The sequence below is a fragment of the Staurois parvus genome, unplaced genomic scaffold (assembly GCF_062004578.1).
Source record: "Staurois parvus isolate SC_StPar_1 unplaced genomic scaffold, SC_StPar_1.0 ptg000090l, whole genome shotgun sequence".
NCBI lineage: Eukaryota > Metazoa > Chordata > Amphibia > Anura > Ranidae > Staurois > Staurois parvus.
In genome coordinates, this window is record NW_028317886.1 from 2,662,658 (window position 1) to 2,682,662 (window position 20,005).

Genomic DNA, 20,005 nt, shown 5'->3' on the forward strand with positions numbered 1-20,005 from the left:
ATGAAGGTAGAACTCCTTCTGTGTGTAACAGCCCCCCAACACTTACCAGCGCCTCCTCTTCTTCCAGCAATGTCCACAAGAGCCCCGTTCTCCAGGGACTCTAAGGCAGGAGTGGGAGCAAGTCAGCCAATCAGGAGAGGAAGGGAGCAGGACCGAGCCACGGCTCTGTTTGTGAATTAACAAGAAGAGAAGCGGCTTGGGAACACACTTGCTCGGGTGCCCCCATAGCAAGCTGCTTGCTCTGGGGGAACCTGACAGGAAGGAAGTAGCGCCGGCGGGGAATCCGAGAAGAGGAGACCATTGCACAGAGCAGGTAAGTATGACATGTTTGTTATTAAAAAAAAAAACAAGGCTTTAGTACCACTTTAAATTCATTGTCATCAGTGTAATAAATGATAACTCCATTGTTCAAATTCACATATATATGTTTTTAAAGGCGCTACAATAAGAAAAAATCCTACATTCACACTCGTATTTTACGAGCATGCATGGCTGATGTACATAATGTTACTCTACTCTACTCTCTTTTTTACTGTTGCATAAGTGTTTGGTTCTTTCACTGTGCAATGTAATAAATCAAAATGCCATTTGATTCTGAAGTAAAAACACATATTGGCAAAACTATGCTCATAAAACCTTAAGGCTCCATGCACACTAGCATTTTTTTAAGCTGGGAAAAAACACTGGCTAAAAAATGCTGGTTATAGTAGCATTTTAGTACCGCTCAGAAATGTTTAGGAGCATTAGCGTTTTATTAGCATTTTTACAGTACATGTAGAATTTAAAAAAGGAAAGCTAGAAAAAAGCCGTTAGAGCATTTTAGTAGCGTTTAGGAGCATTTAGCATTTTTTTCTGCTGAAAAAACACTTAAACAACTCTACAAAAACAATTTTATTTTTGCTCCTAGACGCTGAAGCTCAAAAAATGCTAATAGCCTAAAGTAGTGTGCATGGACACAAATGATAACACTATTTATCTTCTAGGAGCAGAAAAATATTTGCTGATAATAGCTTCTAGGAGCTTAAAAAACCGCTAGTGTGCATAGATCCTAAATGATTACAGTACCTTTAAAACACATTGTTCTTCTTAATATACCCAGAGACATAAAGTAACTGAAAACATAACCTGACAAGGTAGTAAACCAGAAATACTTACCCACAAGGCCTATATGTAAACACAATGTAGCTCTCCTCATCAGTGCGCTCTATAAATGTCACACAAGTATGTTTCTCCCAGTGTCTCATGGCCTGCTTGAACATAGCCCTCTGGCTGCCTAGAAGAAATGCACGTGAGAAAGAAAATGCAACAATTTTAAATATGTTGGGCTGTTGCATGAAAAATAATCACCAGTAACTGGCACTATAACCATCTTAAAAAAATGTACAGTTTTTTTCATCATTCACTATTTTTACAACTTCTCATATTCCTGTTTTTTTTAGTGATTAGAATTATGTGACTGAATTGTCATCACCACCAGTGTGGATTACCATGCAGTTTAATGTTCACCACGTGTGTAAAGAGGCTGAAATCAGTATAGGATTAATGAGACCAGAATAGATTTCCTTTTAATCTTCAATGTGGCTACAGGCATAGATGTCCTATATCATATGCCTGGAACTGTTTTTAAACTTACCAGGTACAGAAATGGTGATTAATTGAACGAACGACACAATAATTCTAATTTATAATTAAAAAGGTACCATAATGCAGTTTTACAGTTTTTGGACGTTAAGAGGAAGTTAAAATTCTTAAAATTACAACATAATAAAACCAGTCCAGATGCAGGCCATCATTTAGGCATAGGTAAAGTTTAAGTGCTCATTTTATTACATATATCATGAGTGCATGTGCATTTATAACTGTGTCAGTGTATGATGAAATATATAGTAGCTTAAAGTGTTACTAACCCAGGACCCTGCATTCACTATATCTGGTCTCCCACAGTACATATCTGTCCCACAACATGGAAGTGCAATTATTTTAGTACATATAAACTGCTAAATACCTTTTCTCATCAGCCGTTAGAGCAGTCTTGTGACTTCTATCAGTGTTCAGCAGAGCACTGGTAAAAGCTTGTAGGAGGAGTTTTCTTTCTGCTCTAGGAAGATACAAACCCCCTTACCTCTGCCTGGACAGTGCTGATTGGCCCTGTGCTGACCACATGCACTCTCCCAGGAAAACAAAACCTCCCTAGCAATGCACACTAAACTAGAATGGCTTTGGTTCAGTCTTTCTTATTAGGAGACAAGATGTGAAACTTTGAACAAGAGGAGGAGCAGAGAAGACAGGATCAAACACACCAAACTGAGCATGTGCAGCTTGCCCCTAGCCTCTGTTCTATCAGGAGATATTTGGGAGACACTGGAAGAACGGGAAGATCAGAGAAGTGAGGATCAAACATCCTTTTTACACAATGCAGAGGGTTAACCCCTTAGGTTCCACAGTAAGCATAACAAGCATGCTTTACTGCATATACAGACTGATTTTACTGTTGTGCGTTTACTAACACTTTAATAGTGTGTGTCCAGAGTACTTCTTTTGCACAGGCATTTGACGGTGTGCCTGGGTATCTGGAAGCCACTGTCCTGTATCTTAATGAGCAACATTAACAGTTTAAAAGGTACCTTTTTAACAGGCACCAGCCAAGGACAGTGGAAAGGTAAGGGGAGAAAGAATTTGAGTTTCAGAAAGACTCAGCTAATCTTGCATTGGCCCACCTTAATAGTTATGCTTGTTTGGCCGATAGTGAAGAAATAACTTCATGTGTTGTAGTTCAACAGTAGCCAAACTGGTCCTGAGTTTTCTTTATTTAAAGATCACTATATAGGATCAATTTAAAGATCAGATATACAGATTGATGGAAAGACCTCTGGTGGTTACAGTACACATCATCACATCAAAATTATTTAAGAGTATTAGCAGACATACACACAATTAGAGCCACCAAGATTTCAGATGTCACATAAGAAAAACATTAGTAGCTTTTTGAATTCAATAAGAGAAGTTAATTCTGATATTTTAATAAGCTACAGAATCTATGTTAAAGTCAGGCTGCACTTTAATGGGTAGGTTATGCAGAGGGAAAGAATTATGTGAATGCTGGAGAGGTGAAATTGGAATCTGGGAAAATATAGCAAAGGCTTTTGGGCATATGGTGGGCGTAGTATGAGTAAAGAGGTGATTAAAACTACATATGCTGCTAACATGTATGAAATTTTTAACAAATTGCTCTTAATAGACACGGCTTTTGACATATTAGAGATTTTAAAAAACTGTCTCAATAAAGTATCAGTGGTAAATACTTTTGGAAGGTTACACATTGGGGTTGATTTACTAAAGGTAAATATACTGTGCACTGCAAGTGAAGTTGCTTTATATCTGAGGGGAAGCTCTGAAATGAGGCAAAGCTCTGCTGATTTCTTTCATCCAATTACGTGCAAGCAATAATTTTTTTTTATTTACCTTGCATGTTCCCCTCAGATCTAGAGCAACTGCACTGAAAGTGCACTTGCAGTGCATTCCAAGTGCACCTGAAGTGCAATTGCAGTGCACAGTGTATTTGCCTTTAGTAAATCAACCCCATTGTGTGATAGACATTGCTTAACCTCTCTAGCGGTCTGATTATGTCCATATTTCTGTGCTCAAAGCGGTACATTTTTTTGCATGGAAATATGTATTTTTTTTATTGTAGGCCTGTAATTTTTAAGAATAACTCACTGAAATCTGTCCGAACAAGAGTCTAGTAAACATCCCCAGTTACAATTTGAAACACGAAATCATAAATTACAATTTAATAAATAATTATAAAAAATAATAATATATTAATAGATTTAATTCAATAATATAATCAAACCAAAAACACTGAAATTTAAAATATAGCGCCAAGTTCGCACATCACTGAGCAAAGTCGCAAAATCATTTTCAGTGTCTGATGACGAATTTCCCCACAATTCATTATCACTCAATTCTGCAAGTAGTTCTAATTTACTATCCCTGTTCTCTAGCTGGTCTAAAACCGATTTTGACCAAAAGGGACGCTTTTTGGATGCCATGGACGTTTCTCAGAATCCAGGCAGAAATAACAGTAAAAATGTAGGCAGGGCACAGGACAAAGCACTAGGGACAGAATGTATGTGAAATGGCTTGATACAGTAATGTTTTACTATGCGATTTTAGTGTATTTAGTGAATGTCACTTTTTGTCATTTTCAAATTTCCGGCCGTTCCGTTCCCCGTGCATCCCGTCGCTCGCAGGGGACGGAACCCAGAAGACAGATGCCGGCATCCGCCGGAGGACATTGCCAGGGACACTGCAGGAGGGACATCGCTGGAGCGCAGAACAAGGTAAGTGATCGAAGGATCCCGGAGCAGCGCTGCATGGTATTCCCGAGTGTTACCTCGTGGGTTACTGCTTGTGGTACTGAAACATTACCCTGAGCTACACTCAGGAATACCGCCAGGGGGGTTAAAAGAGATATTTGGCTGTACTTGTCCTGTGGATCACAGGAGTGCAGTTCATTCTGTACTCCTGTGACTCATTTTCAGCCGACAGTGGGCTAAAGTCCGCTGTTGGCTGACGTCACTCATCCAGACCAGGCTGGGGAAAGATCGAGACCATATGTTTGGTATCCACCCAGGAGCCAACTACTCCCACCCCCTCCACAGACCAGCGCTCCAGTGAGCGCTAGAAGGACAGAGCAGACAGGGTGACTGCTCAGAGCAGTAGAGAGAACTGAGCAATCAGCAGTGTCTGATTGCTCATTTCTCAGCCTTAGAGCAGGCGGCAGACAGATGCAGCATCGAATCGATGTTGCATCCACCTAGGTGAATGTAATTTTAAAAAAATCTCAAACTTTTCTTTTAAGGAGTTTAAGACTGACCGTGTGGAATCCATGCAAGTAAGCAAGCACAGAGAAAATACCATTTTAATCACGTACTCATTGGGGTTTTATTTAGGCCACTCTAAATGATAAACACAAAGGGAAAAGAAACTGGGACTTTTAAAGTGCTCATACTCGCAGGAAGAAACATACAAGTACAACATAAGATTAAAAAATTGCTCCATTTGAAAAGTTAAAATAGCTCTCTAAAACCATGTCACATCTTTGTGACAGCATTTGCACATGAGAAAAAAAAGTAAATCATAATGGTTAGACACCTCAGGGATGTTGAATTCTTATCGCCCGACTACCAGGACATGCAGTTCTGGATGCCGGGCAGGTAGTTTTTTTTAACCCTTAGCCCTACTGTGGGCAAGGAGCAGGACTCACCTGTCAGGTGAAAGCATTTGGGTGGCAGCACTGCCGACCGAATGCTTTCACACAGCCCACAGTGCCAGCCTCTGCCCTCCCCCCCGTGTGAACCTGCCCCCCGCCCACTGTCTCCCGGGCTCCGCTTGCCCATCTGGGGTCTCGGGACCGATTCACCGCCATTGGCCTGACCCGGAAGTGACATTACGATGTCTTTTAGACCCCGGATGTCTCAATAAAGAGAACCTGTCACCAAAAATCTTCACATAGGGGACTTATTGTCCCCTGTGTGATGAATTGTAAATTGTAAAAAATTAAAGTTACAGCCAAGCACATAATATCCCCTCAAATAAAAAATTGAGGCCTCCCACCCTCACATATACACACATACAAACGTAAAAGCACACACTGGGGTGCCTACGCATGAAAACGTTGATTGCGATACACATGTTATATATCGCCGTGCACCCCGGAATGAGAGCAATAATTCAAGCACCAGAGCTCCTCCTTAACACTACACTGATGACCTTTAAAAGTGTCACCTATAGAAAACATAGGGTACTGAAGTTCGCCGCCATTTCACGAGTGTGCACACATTTAAGGTTTGACATGTTGGATATCTACTTACTCGCTGCAACTTCGTTTTTTATACTTTACAAGCAAATAGGGTATTTATTGCTTTTTGTGCTCTAAAATAAACATAAGTGTATTTTTTACTGAAATTTTGTGGTAATATCGGTAATATTGTGCGACATAAAAAATTTGAACCACCACTATTTTATTCTATAGGGTGCCTGCTTTCAGAAAATATATAATATTTGGGGGTTTTGTGTCATCTTCAGACCTAAAATTATTTTTTAAATGTGTGCAAAAAACACAAAAACGGTCTGGCAGCAAAAGGGATAAAGGATAAGCCCGACACTCTCCTTTCCTGATGAGCACTCAATCAGTGCTCATTACACTGCAAGGTCTCTCCCCTCCCTGCTAGTCCCCGAGTGCGGTGCTGGAGACAGGTAGGGAGGGGAGGAGGAGATAAACAGTGCAATGTTAAAAATATTAAACGTTCAAGTCACCATAAAGAATCTCAGATTTAAATACCTTTTTAGTTAAAATGTATTTTATTTATCTGGACAAGCAGATTGTCATGAGGGACAAGTAAATTGGAACCCAATTTAGTCCCTGGACAAGTGTTTTTTTCAAAACTTTCAACACCCCTGCACCTCATATTAGATTCCCCCCAACCCCCACCCTGAACATATATAAATATATTAAAAACATATTATATTAGAATGTTCCCATGTATATGGGATGAAGCCAGAAATCACTTTTAGATGGATGAGATATCTTCGCGATCATTAGAAGTCATCTTACAGATATACCAGAATGGATACCCTCCAGATTTAGGAGTATACAACTAATAAATGGAAAGCATTTGACCCCATGCTTTGACATCGATTGTAAAACAACTGGTGGGTATACATCATGCATTGCTCTTGCAATGTGGTTTCTATGCGAGAAAAAAATGAAAAGAATGCAAGACCACATTTATTTAATTCACAATGGCAAGATGACTTCCACAGTGAGTAGAAGCGTAGGCTTATACCATAGCTTTAATTCTTCAGCTATTACATTTTTCTGCCCTGGAACATGTTATGGGTTCGGTGAGGGGGGGACATTGGCAAGCAGCTCCTACAATTAGAAAAAAAATGGACTACACATTGCAGGCTGTGAAATTTTCAGGTCTCCCATGAGAAAATTAGCTTTAAGCCTTTTCTGTAGTACCAATATACAGTATCTCACAGACGTAAGTACACCCCTCACATTTTTGTAAATATTTTATTATATCTTTTCATGTGACAACACTGAAGAAATTACACTTTGCTACAATTTAAAGTAGTGAATGTACAGCTTGTATAACCGTGTAAATTTGCTGTCCCCCCAAAATAACTCAACACACAGCCATTAATGTCTAAACCGCTAGCAACAAAAGTGAGTAAACCCCTACGTGAAAATGTCCAAATTGGGCCCAATTAGCCATTTTCCCTCCCAGTGTCATGTGACTCATTAGTGTTACAAGGTCTTAGGTGTGAATGGGGAGCAGGTGTGTTACATTTGGTGTTATCGCTCTCACTCTCTCATACTGGTCACTGGAAGTTTAACATGGCACCTCATGGCAAAGAAGTCTCTGAGGATCTGAAAAAAGAATTGTTGCTCTACAAAAAGATGTCCTATGCTATAAGAAGATTGCCAAGACCCTGAAACTGAGCTGCAGCACAGTGGCCAAGACCATACAGTGGTTTAACAGGACAGGTTTCACTCAGAACAGGCCTCGCCATGGTTGACCAAAGAAGTTGAGTGCACGTGCTCAGCGTCATATCCAGAGGTTGTCTTTGGGAAATAGACGTATGAGTGCTGCTAGCATTGCTGCAGAGGTTGAAGGGGTGGGGGGTCAGCCTGTCAGTGCTCAGACTATATGCCGCACACTACATCAAATTGGTCTGCATGGCCGTCATCCCAGAAGAAAGTCTCTTCTAAAGATGATGCACAAGAAAGCCCGCAAACAGTTTGCTGAAGACAAGCAGACTAAAGGAATGGATTACTGGAGCCATGTCCTGTGATCTGATGAGATCAAGATAAACTTTTTTGGTTCAGATGGTGTCAAGCATGTGTGGCGGCAACCAGGTGAGGAGTACAAAGACAAGTGTGTCTTGCCTACAGTCAAGCATGGTGGTGGGACTATCATGGTCTGGGGCTGCATGAGTGCTGCCAGCACTGGGGAACTACAGTTCATTGAGGGAACCATGAATGCCAACATGTACTGTGACATACTGAAGCAGAGCATGATCCCCACCCTTTGGAGACTGGGCCGCAGGGCAGTATTCCAACATGATAACAACCCCAAACACACCTCCAGTGCCTTGCTAAAGAAGCTGAGGGTAAAGGTGATGGACTGGCCAAGCATGTCCCAGACCTAAACCCTATTGAGCATCTGTGGGGCATCCTCAAATGGAAGGTGGAGGAGTGCAAGATCTCTAACATCCACCAGGTCCGTGATGTTGTCATGGAGGAGTGGAAGAGGACTCCAGTGGCAACCTGTGAAGCTCTGGTGAACTCCATGCCCAAGAGGGTTAAGGTATGCTGGAAAATAATGGTGGCCACACAAGATATTGACACTTTAGGCCCAATTTGGACATTTTCACTTAGGAGTGTACTCACTTTTGTTGCCAGCAGTTTAGACATTAATGGCTGTGTTGAGTTATGTTGAGGGGACAGCAAATTTACACTGTTATACAAGCTGTACACTGTAGCAAAGTGTCATTTCTTCAGTGTTGTTACATGAAAAAATAAAATAAAATATTTGCAAAAATGTGAGGGGTGTACTCACTTCTGTGAGATACTGTATATTACTATGTCTCTATAATTTGAAATATAGGGACTACTTCAAAAATAAATTGATTATTAGATTATCCATTGTACCCTTAGACATGTATCAACTTTATTTGCTTTAATTTTGATTTATGTTGCATTTAATGTTTTGTAAGTATGTCACTATAGATTGCATGTAGGGCCTCAGTTGGAGCTGTCATCATGTGGTCCATGAGGAACAGGGGGGTGGGGGCAAATTTCCAGGAGTTGGGAGGGACAATAGATAAATCTAGACATATTGGAACGTGTGGTCCGGTCAACTTTTTCAAATTTTTATCACATATACTATATGTGTATGTATGTATATATATATATATATATATATATATATATATATATATATATATATGTACACTACTCAAAAAGATTAAAGGAACACTTTGAAAACACATCAGATCTCAATGGGGAAAATATCATGCTGGATATATATACTAATACATATATACTATACTATATATATATATACTAATATGGACTGGGTAATGTGTTAGGAGTTTGATAACGCCCTATGGGAGGGGCGAAACGCGTTGACGCATTTCCGGTCCACACTCCATGCGCCTGACGTCATTTCCGGTGAGTGGAACGCACGCTGAGCGGTGCGTTCCAGCGGCCATCTTGGTTCACTGTTTGGGTCTAAGAGGAGTCCTGTCTTTGTTCCACTGTGGATGTGAGATTCCTAGAAGGAAAAGTTTGTATATTTGCTGGAACTGAAGCCTATTATACATAATAAACATGCCTTTAAGCAAGTGTTTAACATGTGAGTGGCCTTAATCTCCATTTGGAAAAAGTTACTATTGTGTGACAATATTATGCTATGTGAGTTTTTTTCTTTTGGTTGGATGGTGGAGTCTATTCGGAGGGTGAAGATTTTCCCTAGCGTGGCACCAAAGAGGGTTTAGGATCCCTAAAAATTCCTTAAAGGTCCTTTACTCACCAAGTTCTGGTGAGTGTATTCGATGTTGGTTTGTGCACGGGTGGAAGGTGAAAGTATTTTTTGAAGAAAAGAAGTTTGCACTTTTATTTTAACAATTTAATTATGTTTTCAGCACATGGACTTTTGGGTGTTTTTGTTTAAAGATTAAGGACAAACACGATTAATTTATGCACCTATTTTATATTTTTTACTATATTGATTAATCATCTAAATTTGCGCTGTTTATTTATATTCATATTGTTTGTGTTTTCACGATTGGCACAGCAGCAGATTTAGAGTGTTATTTGGAAAGTTTTGGCGCAGGAATAAGTTTTTTTGTATAAACAATGTGTTAGGAATGTAAGGATGCCCCATAGTCAACCTACAGAGGACTGAATTCAAAGTCACCCCGAAAATCAAAGTGATAGAATGATACAGCAGACTAGTCTATGTTGTTGAGATTTCATTGCAGCAACTCAAAATGATACTAATGCTCCTAATGAGACGACGGATGGTGTCCTGGGGTATTTCCTTCCATATCTGGACCAGGGAATCACTGAGCTCTTGGACAGTCTGAGGTACAACCTGGCAGCATCAGATGAACCTAAATATGATATCCCAGAGGTGTTCTATTAGATTTAGGTCAGGTGAACGTGGGTGCCATTTGTTGGTATCAATTCCTTCATCCTCCAGGAACTGTCTGCATATTTGCATACTCTCCCCACATGAAGCTGGGCACTGTCGTGCACCAGGAGGAACCCAGGACCCACTGCACCAGCAAGGGTCTGACAATGGGTCCAAGGATTTCATCCCGATACCTAATGGCAATCAGGGTGCCATTGTCTAGCCTGTAGAGGTCTGTGTGTTCCTCCATGGTTATGCCTCCCCAGACCATCACTGACCCACCACCAAAACGGTCATGCTGAACGATGTTATAGGCAGTATAACATTTTCCACGGCTTCTCCAGACCCATTTATGTTTGTCACATGTGTTTATGGTGAACCTGCTCTCATCTATGAAAAGCACAAGGCGCCAGTGGCGCAACTGTTAATTCTGGTGTTCAATGGCAAATGCCAAATGAGCTCTTTGGTGCCGGCAGGTGAGTACAGGTTTCACTAGAGGATGTCAGGCCCTCAGACCACCCTCATGAAGTCTGTTTCTGACTGTTTGGTTACAGACACTCACACCAGTGGCCTGCTGGAGGTCATTTTGTAGGGCTCTGGCAGTGCTCATCCTGTTCCTCCTTGCACAAAGGAGCAGTTACCGGTCCTGCTGAAGGGTTAAGGACCTTCTACAGCCCTGTCCAGCTCTCCTAGAGTAACTGCTTGTCTCCTGGAATCTTCTCCATGCTCTTGAGACACAGCAAACCTTCTGGCAATGGCACATATTGATGTGCAATCCGGAGGAGTAGGACTGCCTGTGCAACCTCTGTAGGTTCCAGGTATCGCCTCATGCTACCAGTAGTGACACTGACCCTAGTCAAATGCAAAACTAGTGAAAAACAGTCAGAAAGGATGAGTAGGGGAAAAAATGTGTTGGGGTTTGTCTTATTGTTGCCCATCCAGTGCACCTGTTGTTAACTGCATTAACACCAAAGCAGCTGAAACTGATTAACAACCCCCTCTGCTACTTAACTGACCAGATTAATATCCCAGGCATTTAATTGACTTGTTGCTCTACTCTGATTAAAAAGTGTTCCTTTAATTATTTTGAGCTCTGTATATGTATATATATATATATATATATATATATATATATATATATATATATACATACACACACACACACACTATATTGCCAAAAGTACTGGGACATTCCTCCAAATCATAGGATTTAGGTGTTCCAATCACCTCCATGGCCACAGGTGTATAAAATCAAGCACATAGGCATGCAGACTGCTTCTACAAACATTTGTGAAAGAATGGGTCCATGGTCAACAGTTAGTGGTCTTATAGCAAATTGAAAGCGAATGCTGTAGCGCACAGTGCACAGAAGTCGACAACTGTCTGCAAACTCCATAGCTAAAGACCTCCAAACGTCATGTGACCTTCAGATTAGCACAACAGTGCGTATGGAATGCGTTTCCATGGTCGAGCAGCTGAATCCAAGCCTTACATCACCAAGTGCAATGTACAGCTTCGGATGCAGTGGTTTAACCTCCCTGGCGGTATTCCAGAGTGTAGCTCGGGAGAAAATTTCAGTACCAAGAGCGGTAACCCCGAGCTACACTCGGGCTTACCATGCGGCGTTGCTCAGGGAGTCCCTGCAGCACTTACCTTGTCCTTCGCTCCCACAATGTGTCCCCTGCAGCATCCCTTGCCATCTCCTCCGGTCGATACCGGCATCCGGCTGCCGTGTTCCGGTCCCTGTGATGTCGGGACGTACGGGCGTACGGGCGGCAAATTTGAAATTTTTAAAAAATGATTATTATATAGTAAAACATTGCTGTTTCAATGCATTTCACATATATTTTGTCCCTACTGCTTTGTCCTGTGCCCTGCCTACATTTTGACTGTTCTTTCTGCCTGGAAACTTAGAAAAGTCCATGGCGTCCAAAAAGCGTCCCTTTATGTCAAAAGTGGTTTTAGACCAGCTAGAGAACAGCGGTAGTAAATCAGAACCACTTGCAGAATTGAGTGATAATGATTCGTGGGGAAATTCGTCATCAGACACTGAAAACGATTTTGCGACTTTGCTCAGCGATGTGCGAATTTGCCTCTGTATTTCAAATTTCAGTGTTTTTGGTTTGATTATATTATTGAATTAAATTTATTATTATTATATTATTATTTTTTATCATTATTAATTAAATTATAATTTATGATTTCGTGTTTCAAGTTTTATCATATCCGGAATGTTTACTAGACTCTTGTTCGGACAGATTTCAGTGAGTTATTCCTAAAAATTACAGCCTACAATAAAAAACTACATATTTCCATGCAAAAAAATGGTACTGCTTTCAGCACCAAAAATCGGAAATAATCATACCGCCAGGAAGGTTAAAGCACGCCGCCACTGGACTCTGGAGTGACAAATCACGCTTCTCTGTCTGTCAATCCAATGGACATATCTGGATTTGGCGCTTACCAGGAGAACTGTACTTGCCTGACTACATTTTGCCAAGTGTAAAGTTTGGTGGAGAGGGGATTATGGTGTGGGATTGTTTCAGGGGTTGGGCTTGACCTCTTAGTTCTTATGAAGGGAACTCTTAAAGCGTCAGCATACCAAGATATTTTGGTCAATTTCATGCTCCCAACTTTGTGGGAACAGTTTGGGGATGGCCCCTTCCTGTTAAAACATGACTGCGCACCAGTGCACAAAGCAAGGTCTATAAGGACATGGATGAGTGAGTTTGGGGTGGAGGAAATTGACTGGCCTGCACAGAGTCCTGACCACAACCCAATAGAACACCTTTGGGATGAATTAGACTGGAGACTGCAAGCCAGGCCTTCTTGTCCGAGATCAGACCTCAGAAATACGCTTCTGGAAGAATGGTTAAACATTCCCACACGCATTCCTAAACCTTGTGGACAGCCCAGAAGAGTTGACTCTGTTATAGTTGCAAAGGGTAGGCCAACTCAATACTGAACCCTACGGACTAAGACAGGGATGTCATTACAATTTGTGTGCCTGTAAAGGTAGGTGCCCCAATACTTTTGGCAATATAGTATATAAATATATATATGGGTGTGTGTATATATATATATATATATATATATATATATATATATATACACATTTATATTTCAATGTAACAGCTCTCTTTGATGTAACATGAGCACAGCTAAATATTCCATTCAGCGTTTGCCACACTCCCCTTTTTTCTGTTTTTTTTTTTTTTGGGGGGGGGGGTTGGGTTGTTTTTTTGGGGGGGATGGGTTTAGTTTTTCTTGGCACTTTCCATGTATTGTGTGTAAATTCAATGTAATATTATACCCCAAAGATATATTACAGTATTGGATCATCTCTGTATATAGATGCACATGCCTGTTCATAGTCCATAATCTGGGGCTCACAGTTGTCTGCTGTTCTTCTCATCCATATATGATGCTGGGCTCTCTGTTTGCTCCCTGTTCTATATCACATGGTGCTACCTCTGCAAATGTATTTGCAATATATCATTTTTTAATTGTTTTGTTTTTATGCATTGATATACAGTACATGGGAAACGTTCCAATAAATTTTGTTTTTATCACTAGCACCTCAGTGATTATATGTTGGCAATCACTGGACTAGTTGTAGATAAATCCACAGGGTTGGGGTCTAATATGAGGTGTCTAACCATTAGGTTTTACCTTTCTTTTTCTTGTGAAAATGCTATTACAAATATTTAGCATGCTTTTAGGGGCATATTTTACCTTTGCAAATTAAATAAATGGAATCATTTTTTAATATTATGTTTCAGTCGTATGTTTCTTCCTGAGAGTATGAGCAGCTTAAAATTACCAGTTTCTTTACCTTTGTGTTTTTGATATAATATTGGGGGATGTGGTGCCCTATGTGTCTACTTTCATCACTTGTTATATAATATCACCCTAAGTAAAAAATGAGTAAGAAGGCTACAAAAAACACAATTCAAACACCCCAGAACCCTCAGAAACTAGAAATACTAAATCAAGATTGTAGCTGTATGCTGCTGTGTGATCTCCACCTTAAACTGTCTCCTTGCTAAGCACTGACTTTCTGAAAACTTAGGGCAAATGCTGCTGGGTGATCTCCACCTTAAACTGTCTCCTTGCTACGTACTGACTTTCTGCAAACTTTGGGTAAATGCTGCTGTGCGATCTCCACCTTAAACTGTCTCCTTGCTATGCACTGACTCTCTGCAAACGTGGGGTAAATGCTGTTGTGTGATCTCCACCTTAAACTGTCTCCCTGCTATGCACTGACTTTCTGCAAAACTCAGGATAATTAGTCCTATATCTTTTTGTCTGTTTGTGGTGATTGATTCTCACCTCCGTTGCCTTTCTGTGATCAAAGAATCAATCATCTTTTATGACTTTGGCCTGTGTCTGTGGCTGGTCTGGTTTTGACCAACCTCCCCCCAAATTCATGTGATCCTTATCAGTTCCTAATTGGGGCGGAGAAGAATTGCTCATCTGATCATCTCCCTATAAATTTAGACCAGCTGATATGGGTGATCACAGATGGGGGGGTACAGTCACAGATGGGGCACTGTCCTGCGTGAGTGCATTTTCTGCTGGAGTGCAAAACAGCAGTTAAACACAGCAATTTAACTAAAGCAGGATAACTAAAGCAGCAGAAAGATACAACAAATAACTCTACTGCATGCTGGATGGACTGCAAGCAAAAACACCCTGGGAAACATCTCCTATAAATTTGATTCTCACTCCATGTACCTTTTAATATGCTTCCTCTACACCTTCTTTTTATATTACTATCCTCTGTTCTAAAAATCTAATTTCTTTACCCCAAGGCTTATACATATCACCCTCACTTCTACCATCTCCCTATTACTGCTCTCATCACCTCCTGCTAATACTTTACACACCTGCTGACCCAAACACCAGGACAGGATGGCATGTGCATTCGTATACATCCCACTCTCATCTTACTTCCCTCACCCTCCTTCTTCTCCTACCCTCTGGGGATATCTCCCTAAACCCTGGTCTTCCAGTATCTTACCCTTACACCAGACACCCTCCTTCCTCCAGGAATAGCTGCAATCCATTCAATTTAATCTCAATCCCCATGCTCCGAAAAAAACACCATCCCTTTATCATGTGTACTCTGGAAGGCCCGATCTGTCTGTAATAAGCTCACCTCTGTCCATGACCTTTTTGTCTCCCACTCCCTTAACCTACTAGCAATTACATAAACCTGACTTCCAGCATCAGATTCTGCTTCTCCTGCAGCACTTTCCTATGGAGGCCTTCTCTGGACCCACTCACCCAGACCCAGTGGTCGGAAAGGAGACGGAGTTGGTTTGCTTCTATCCCCACTGAGCACCTTTCAAGTCCTCCCTAACCCTCCCTCTCTATCCCTTTCTTCTTTCGAGACTCACTGCATTTGGCTGTTTTCTCCCATTTCTCTGAGGATTGTCATGATCTACCGGCCTCCTGGAACGGAGTCACACTTTCTTGATGATTTCTCTGCTTGGCTACCCTAGTTTCTCTCCTCAGAAATACCCACTATCATTCTTCGAGATTTTAGCATCCGCATTAATGTGGCATCCCAACTCTTCAACCTAATCTCATCTTTTGCCTTAACACAATGGACACAGTCCTCCACTCACTCTGATGGGAATACATTAGACCTTGTCTTCTCCCATCTTTGCACTCCCTACAACCTCACAAACACCCCCTTTCCTCTCTCTGATCATATCATCACCTTCACAATGTCCTCATCTTCAATCACTTATCCTTTCAAGCAGCAAACAACTATCCGCAGAAACCTTCACAACTTAAACCCTTCTCTTTCCCACTCTGCAACTGACCGCCTCTATGACAAAATCTCTCCCCTGTCCTGCCCTGACCTGGTCACTGCTGTCTACAACAGTTCACTTTCATCCACACTAGACTCACTTACTCCTCTAACTACACAAAGTATCAGGCCCCGACCATTATAACTGTGGCAGACTGATGACACCAGAAATCTTAATCATATTCTTAATCATAATCAAATCATAGTCATGCACAGGAGCGATTGTGGCATAAAACCAAATATGGGCAAGTATTCGCAATATATAAATCTGCTTTCTTAACATACAATTCCTCCCTCCATGCTGCCAAACAAGCCTACTTTGTCACTCTTATTAATAGCTTGTCATCCAGTCCTCATCGTCTCTTCTCTATTTTCAACTCTCTACTTTCTCCACCTCCACCTCCACCCAGTAACTCACTCACTGCTTACGAGATTGCAAATCATTTCAAAAACAAGATTGATGCAATTCATCTCTGCTACATAGACATCTATCTCACTTAGCATACCTTATACTAAACCTCCCTCAACACTTTCCTCTTTTGACCTTGCTACTACTGAAAAGGTCACTAAAGTTTTCTCAAAAGCCTGTCTCTTTACGTGCCCCCTGGATCCTGTCCTCTCTCAACTACTACAGTCACCCTTTTCTTCTGTTCTATGCTCACTCACTCACATCTTCAATCTCTCCCTCTCTAATGGTGCCTTCCGAGCCCCTCTACAGCATGCACAGATCACTCCCATACTTAAAAAGCCCTCGCTGGACCCCACCAACCTGAACAACTTAAGCCTCATCTCCCTGCTGCCATTTACCTCTAAACTCTTAGAACACTTAGTCTACAATCGCCTCAGCTCCTACCTCAATGACAACCTTCTTGACCCTTTACAGTCTGGTTTTCGCTCACTCCACTCCACTGCAACTGCCCTACTAAAACTCACTAATAATTTACTAACTGCTAAAAACAATGGCCACTAATCCATACTCTTACTATCTGACCTATCTGCGGCTTTTGATACTGTTGACCATACCCTCCTCCTCAAAAAACTCCACTCTCTTGGCCTCTAAGACTACTGGTTCTCCTCCTACCCATCCAAACGCTCCTTCAGCGTTACCTATAACTCTGTCTCCTCCTTTCCACTTCCTCTTTCTGTAGGGGTCCCTCAAGGTTCTGCCCTTGGACCCCTTCTCTTCTCCATCTACACTTCCTCCCTTGGTCACTTGATAAGCTCCCATGGCTTTAAGTACCATTTCTATGCTGATGACACACAAATTTATCTTTCTACTTCTTACCTCGCCCCTTCAGTCTCCTCTCGCATTACTAACCTACTAAGTGACATATCAGCATGGATATCACTCCACTTCCTCAAACTAAATCTTTCCAAAACGGAACTCATACTATTCCCTCCAGCCCGTTCCCATCTCCCCTGACTTCTCCATCAAGATCAATAATACAACCATCAGTCCCTTCCCTCATGCCAGGGTGCTAGGTGTAATCCTAGACTCCCATCTGTCCTTTCAGCCCCAAATCCAATCACTGTCCAAATCTTGTAGACTTCACATCTCTAGGATACACCCCTTTTTAACCTCTGAAACCACTAAGCAACTTATTCACTCCGTGGTTATCTCTCGCCTTGACTATTCTAACTCCCTCCTCATTAGCCTCATCGCAGGCTATCCCCTCTTCAGTCTATCATGGATGCTGCTGTCAGACTCATCCACCTTACTAACCATTCCATATCTGCCACCCCTCTCTGCCAATACCTCCACTGGCTTCCCATTGCCCAACGGATAAAATTCAAAACATTAACAATAACATATAAAGCCATTTATAACTCTGCCCCAAATTACATCACAAATCTTGTCTACAAATATCTCCCAAACCATCCTCTCCACTCCTCCCACGACTTCCTGCTCTCTAGCTCCCTTGTCTCCTCCTCCCATGCTCATCTCCATGACTTTTCCAGAGCCCCCCCATCCTCTGGAACTCTCTGCCCGAATCTATCGGACTATCGCCTACTCTGCCCACTTTTAGGCGATTTCTGAAAACCTATCTCTTCAGGGAAGTGTATCCTGCCTTCAGCTAATAACAGAATGTTTTATTCCTCCTATAAATTAATCTCCCACAACTATGAACTTTTGTACCACCAGCCCCTCCCTGTCAGATTGTAAGCTCCCAGGAGCAGGGCCCTCCTAACCCTCTTGTATTGAACTGTATTGTTGTTTTATTGTCTCCCTTTATATTGAAAAGCGCTGGGCAAACTGTTGGCACTATATAAATCCTATATAATAATAACAATAATAATAATAATAATACCAGTGCATTTCTAACATGACAGTTGAGTCTAACAGTTGAGAGTGCATATCTGAAACGTTCATTTATAAAATTAACTGTTCATAACTGATGTTATTCTGGCCATCTCTGTCCTTCATATACCCCGTGTCCCAAAAAATGTGGTTATCCTCACGCCAAATGGTCCATCATTGTGGATTTTACTGTCCATTTTCATAGTGAAATTATTGGTTATCATAGTGATGCATAAAAGAGCCAATGAAAGATGCAGAAGTATAGAACTGTCCTTGCAAAAATCATTAGAAAGGATAAATCTTGAAAATTAACAAAAGTTTTGGGTGCCACACTGTTCAAAGGATATCAACAGTTTTGGAGAAGTGCCAAAGACAAGCAACCAATCTAGCAGAAAAAGGGGGGTCTCACTTAAAATGAGATTCGAAAACTTGGCAGGTTCAGTTTGGGAAAAAGAGATTTAAAGATGATCAAATAATATGTATTTTTATATCAACAGTCAGTATAAACATTTGCCAGATTTTTTTTTCTCATGGAATGTCAGTGGTATCTAGAGGGAACAAGATTTTAAAGAGGTTATTTATGATAAGAGTGTTTTAGCTTTTCAAACACATGAGATAATAATGGAATTTAAAGCAGATTTGGAAGATTTTTTTATGACTAGTGGTTTCCAAATTTAAAGCTACTACTACAGACAGTACGGTAATATTTTGATCCAGGATATTGATCCAACCGCTTTTTTTAAGATTGTTTTTCAACCTAAAGAGTAAAATTGGGAATCATTACTCAGGGGGTGTTCTCTTGCTTTCCTTTGAACCAAAATTAATTAGGTTTGTGGAAGGTTCAATTTGATGGCTATTTGTATTTTCATTTATTCTATAATAACTTTACAACTTTTATTATACACAAAGAAAGACACACATAAAAAGTGGGTTTTCCATATGTATCAAAATGACAGCATTTTATTGGCAGTGAAATAGACCAGGCAGTCAAAACAAGTCCGATGAAAACTAACTGACTGTAACAGAAGTTTTCTGGCTTCAACTAATATTTCAGCTAATATTTCTTATTCTGTAACATTTACTCACAGGGCATTTCAAACTTAAATCAGTATAAACCTTCTCTTACAAACACCGCTGCTCCAACACCAAGACAACATGGGTCAAGGTTATTATTTATCCCCTGCTTACTGTTTCTTTGAGCCCTATAGGAATTGGTGTATAATCTGTAGCCCAGGCCTGCAGCGCTAGACTCTTCTCTGGCAGAAGAGCCAAGACCTCATGGGCTGAGCTTAATATCAGATTGGTGACACTCATTGCAGAAGCTAGTTAGTTGCACAAGTTTACACGCAAAAAAAAGAAAACACTGTAGTGTAGTTCCTGAGTGGTAATACAGGAATGCATCTTACCAGTGAAGTTGCCTCCAATAACATATGGAATGACTCCCCCAGGCCATATCCTTTCAGCGCGTGATGTAGCAGCTCTGGGAATTCGTCTCTTCTCACTTCTCCCTGAGGATTTTGGATCTACCTTTTCACTAGTTGCATTAGAGCGCTCATAACCTACATTGAAAGGGAAAGTACTATTATATCTATTGTCACGGGTCAAGAACCTAATAAAATGATAGTGAATGACACTATTTATGCAGCTTTAAAAATGCCACTGCAGTGATCTAAA

At 41.0% G+C, this 20,005-nt stretch overlaps 1 protein-coding gene across 2 annotated transcripts in view; it reads right to left on the reverse strand.

Moving 5' to 3' along the window:
• Positions 1-20,005, reverse strand: part of TLL1 (tolloid like 1) — a 197,041-nt gene that overhangs the window by 78,639 nt on the left and 98,397 nt on the right. For both annotated transcript variants that reach the window (XM_089670356.1, XM_089670357.1), the window contains exons 4-5: positions 19,738-19,890; positions 1,156-1,273 (exon numbers count right to left, since the gene is read on the reverse strand). In XM_089670356.1, coding sequence (XP_089526482.1) covers positions 1,156-1,273; positions 19,738-19,890 — 271 coding nt within the window. The remainder of the gene's footprint in view (positions 1-1,155; positions 1,274-19,737; positions 19,891-20,005) is intronic.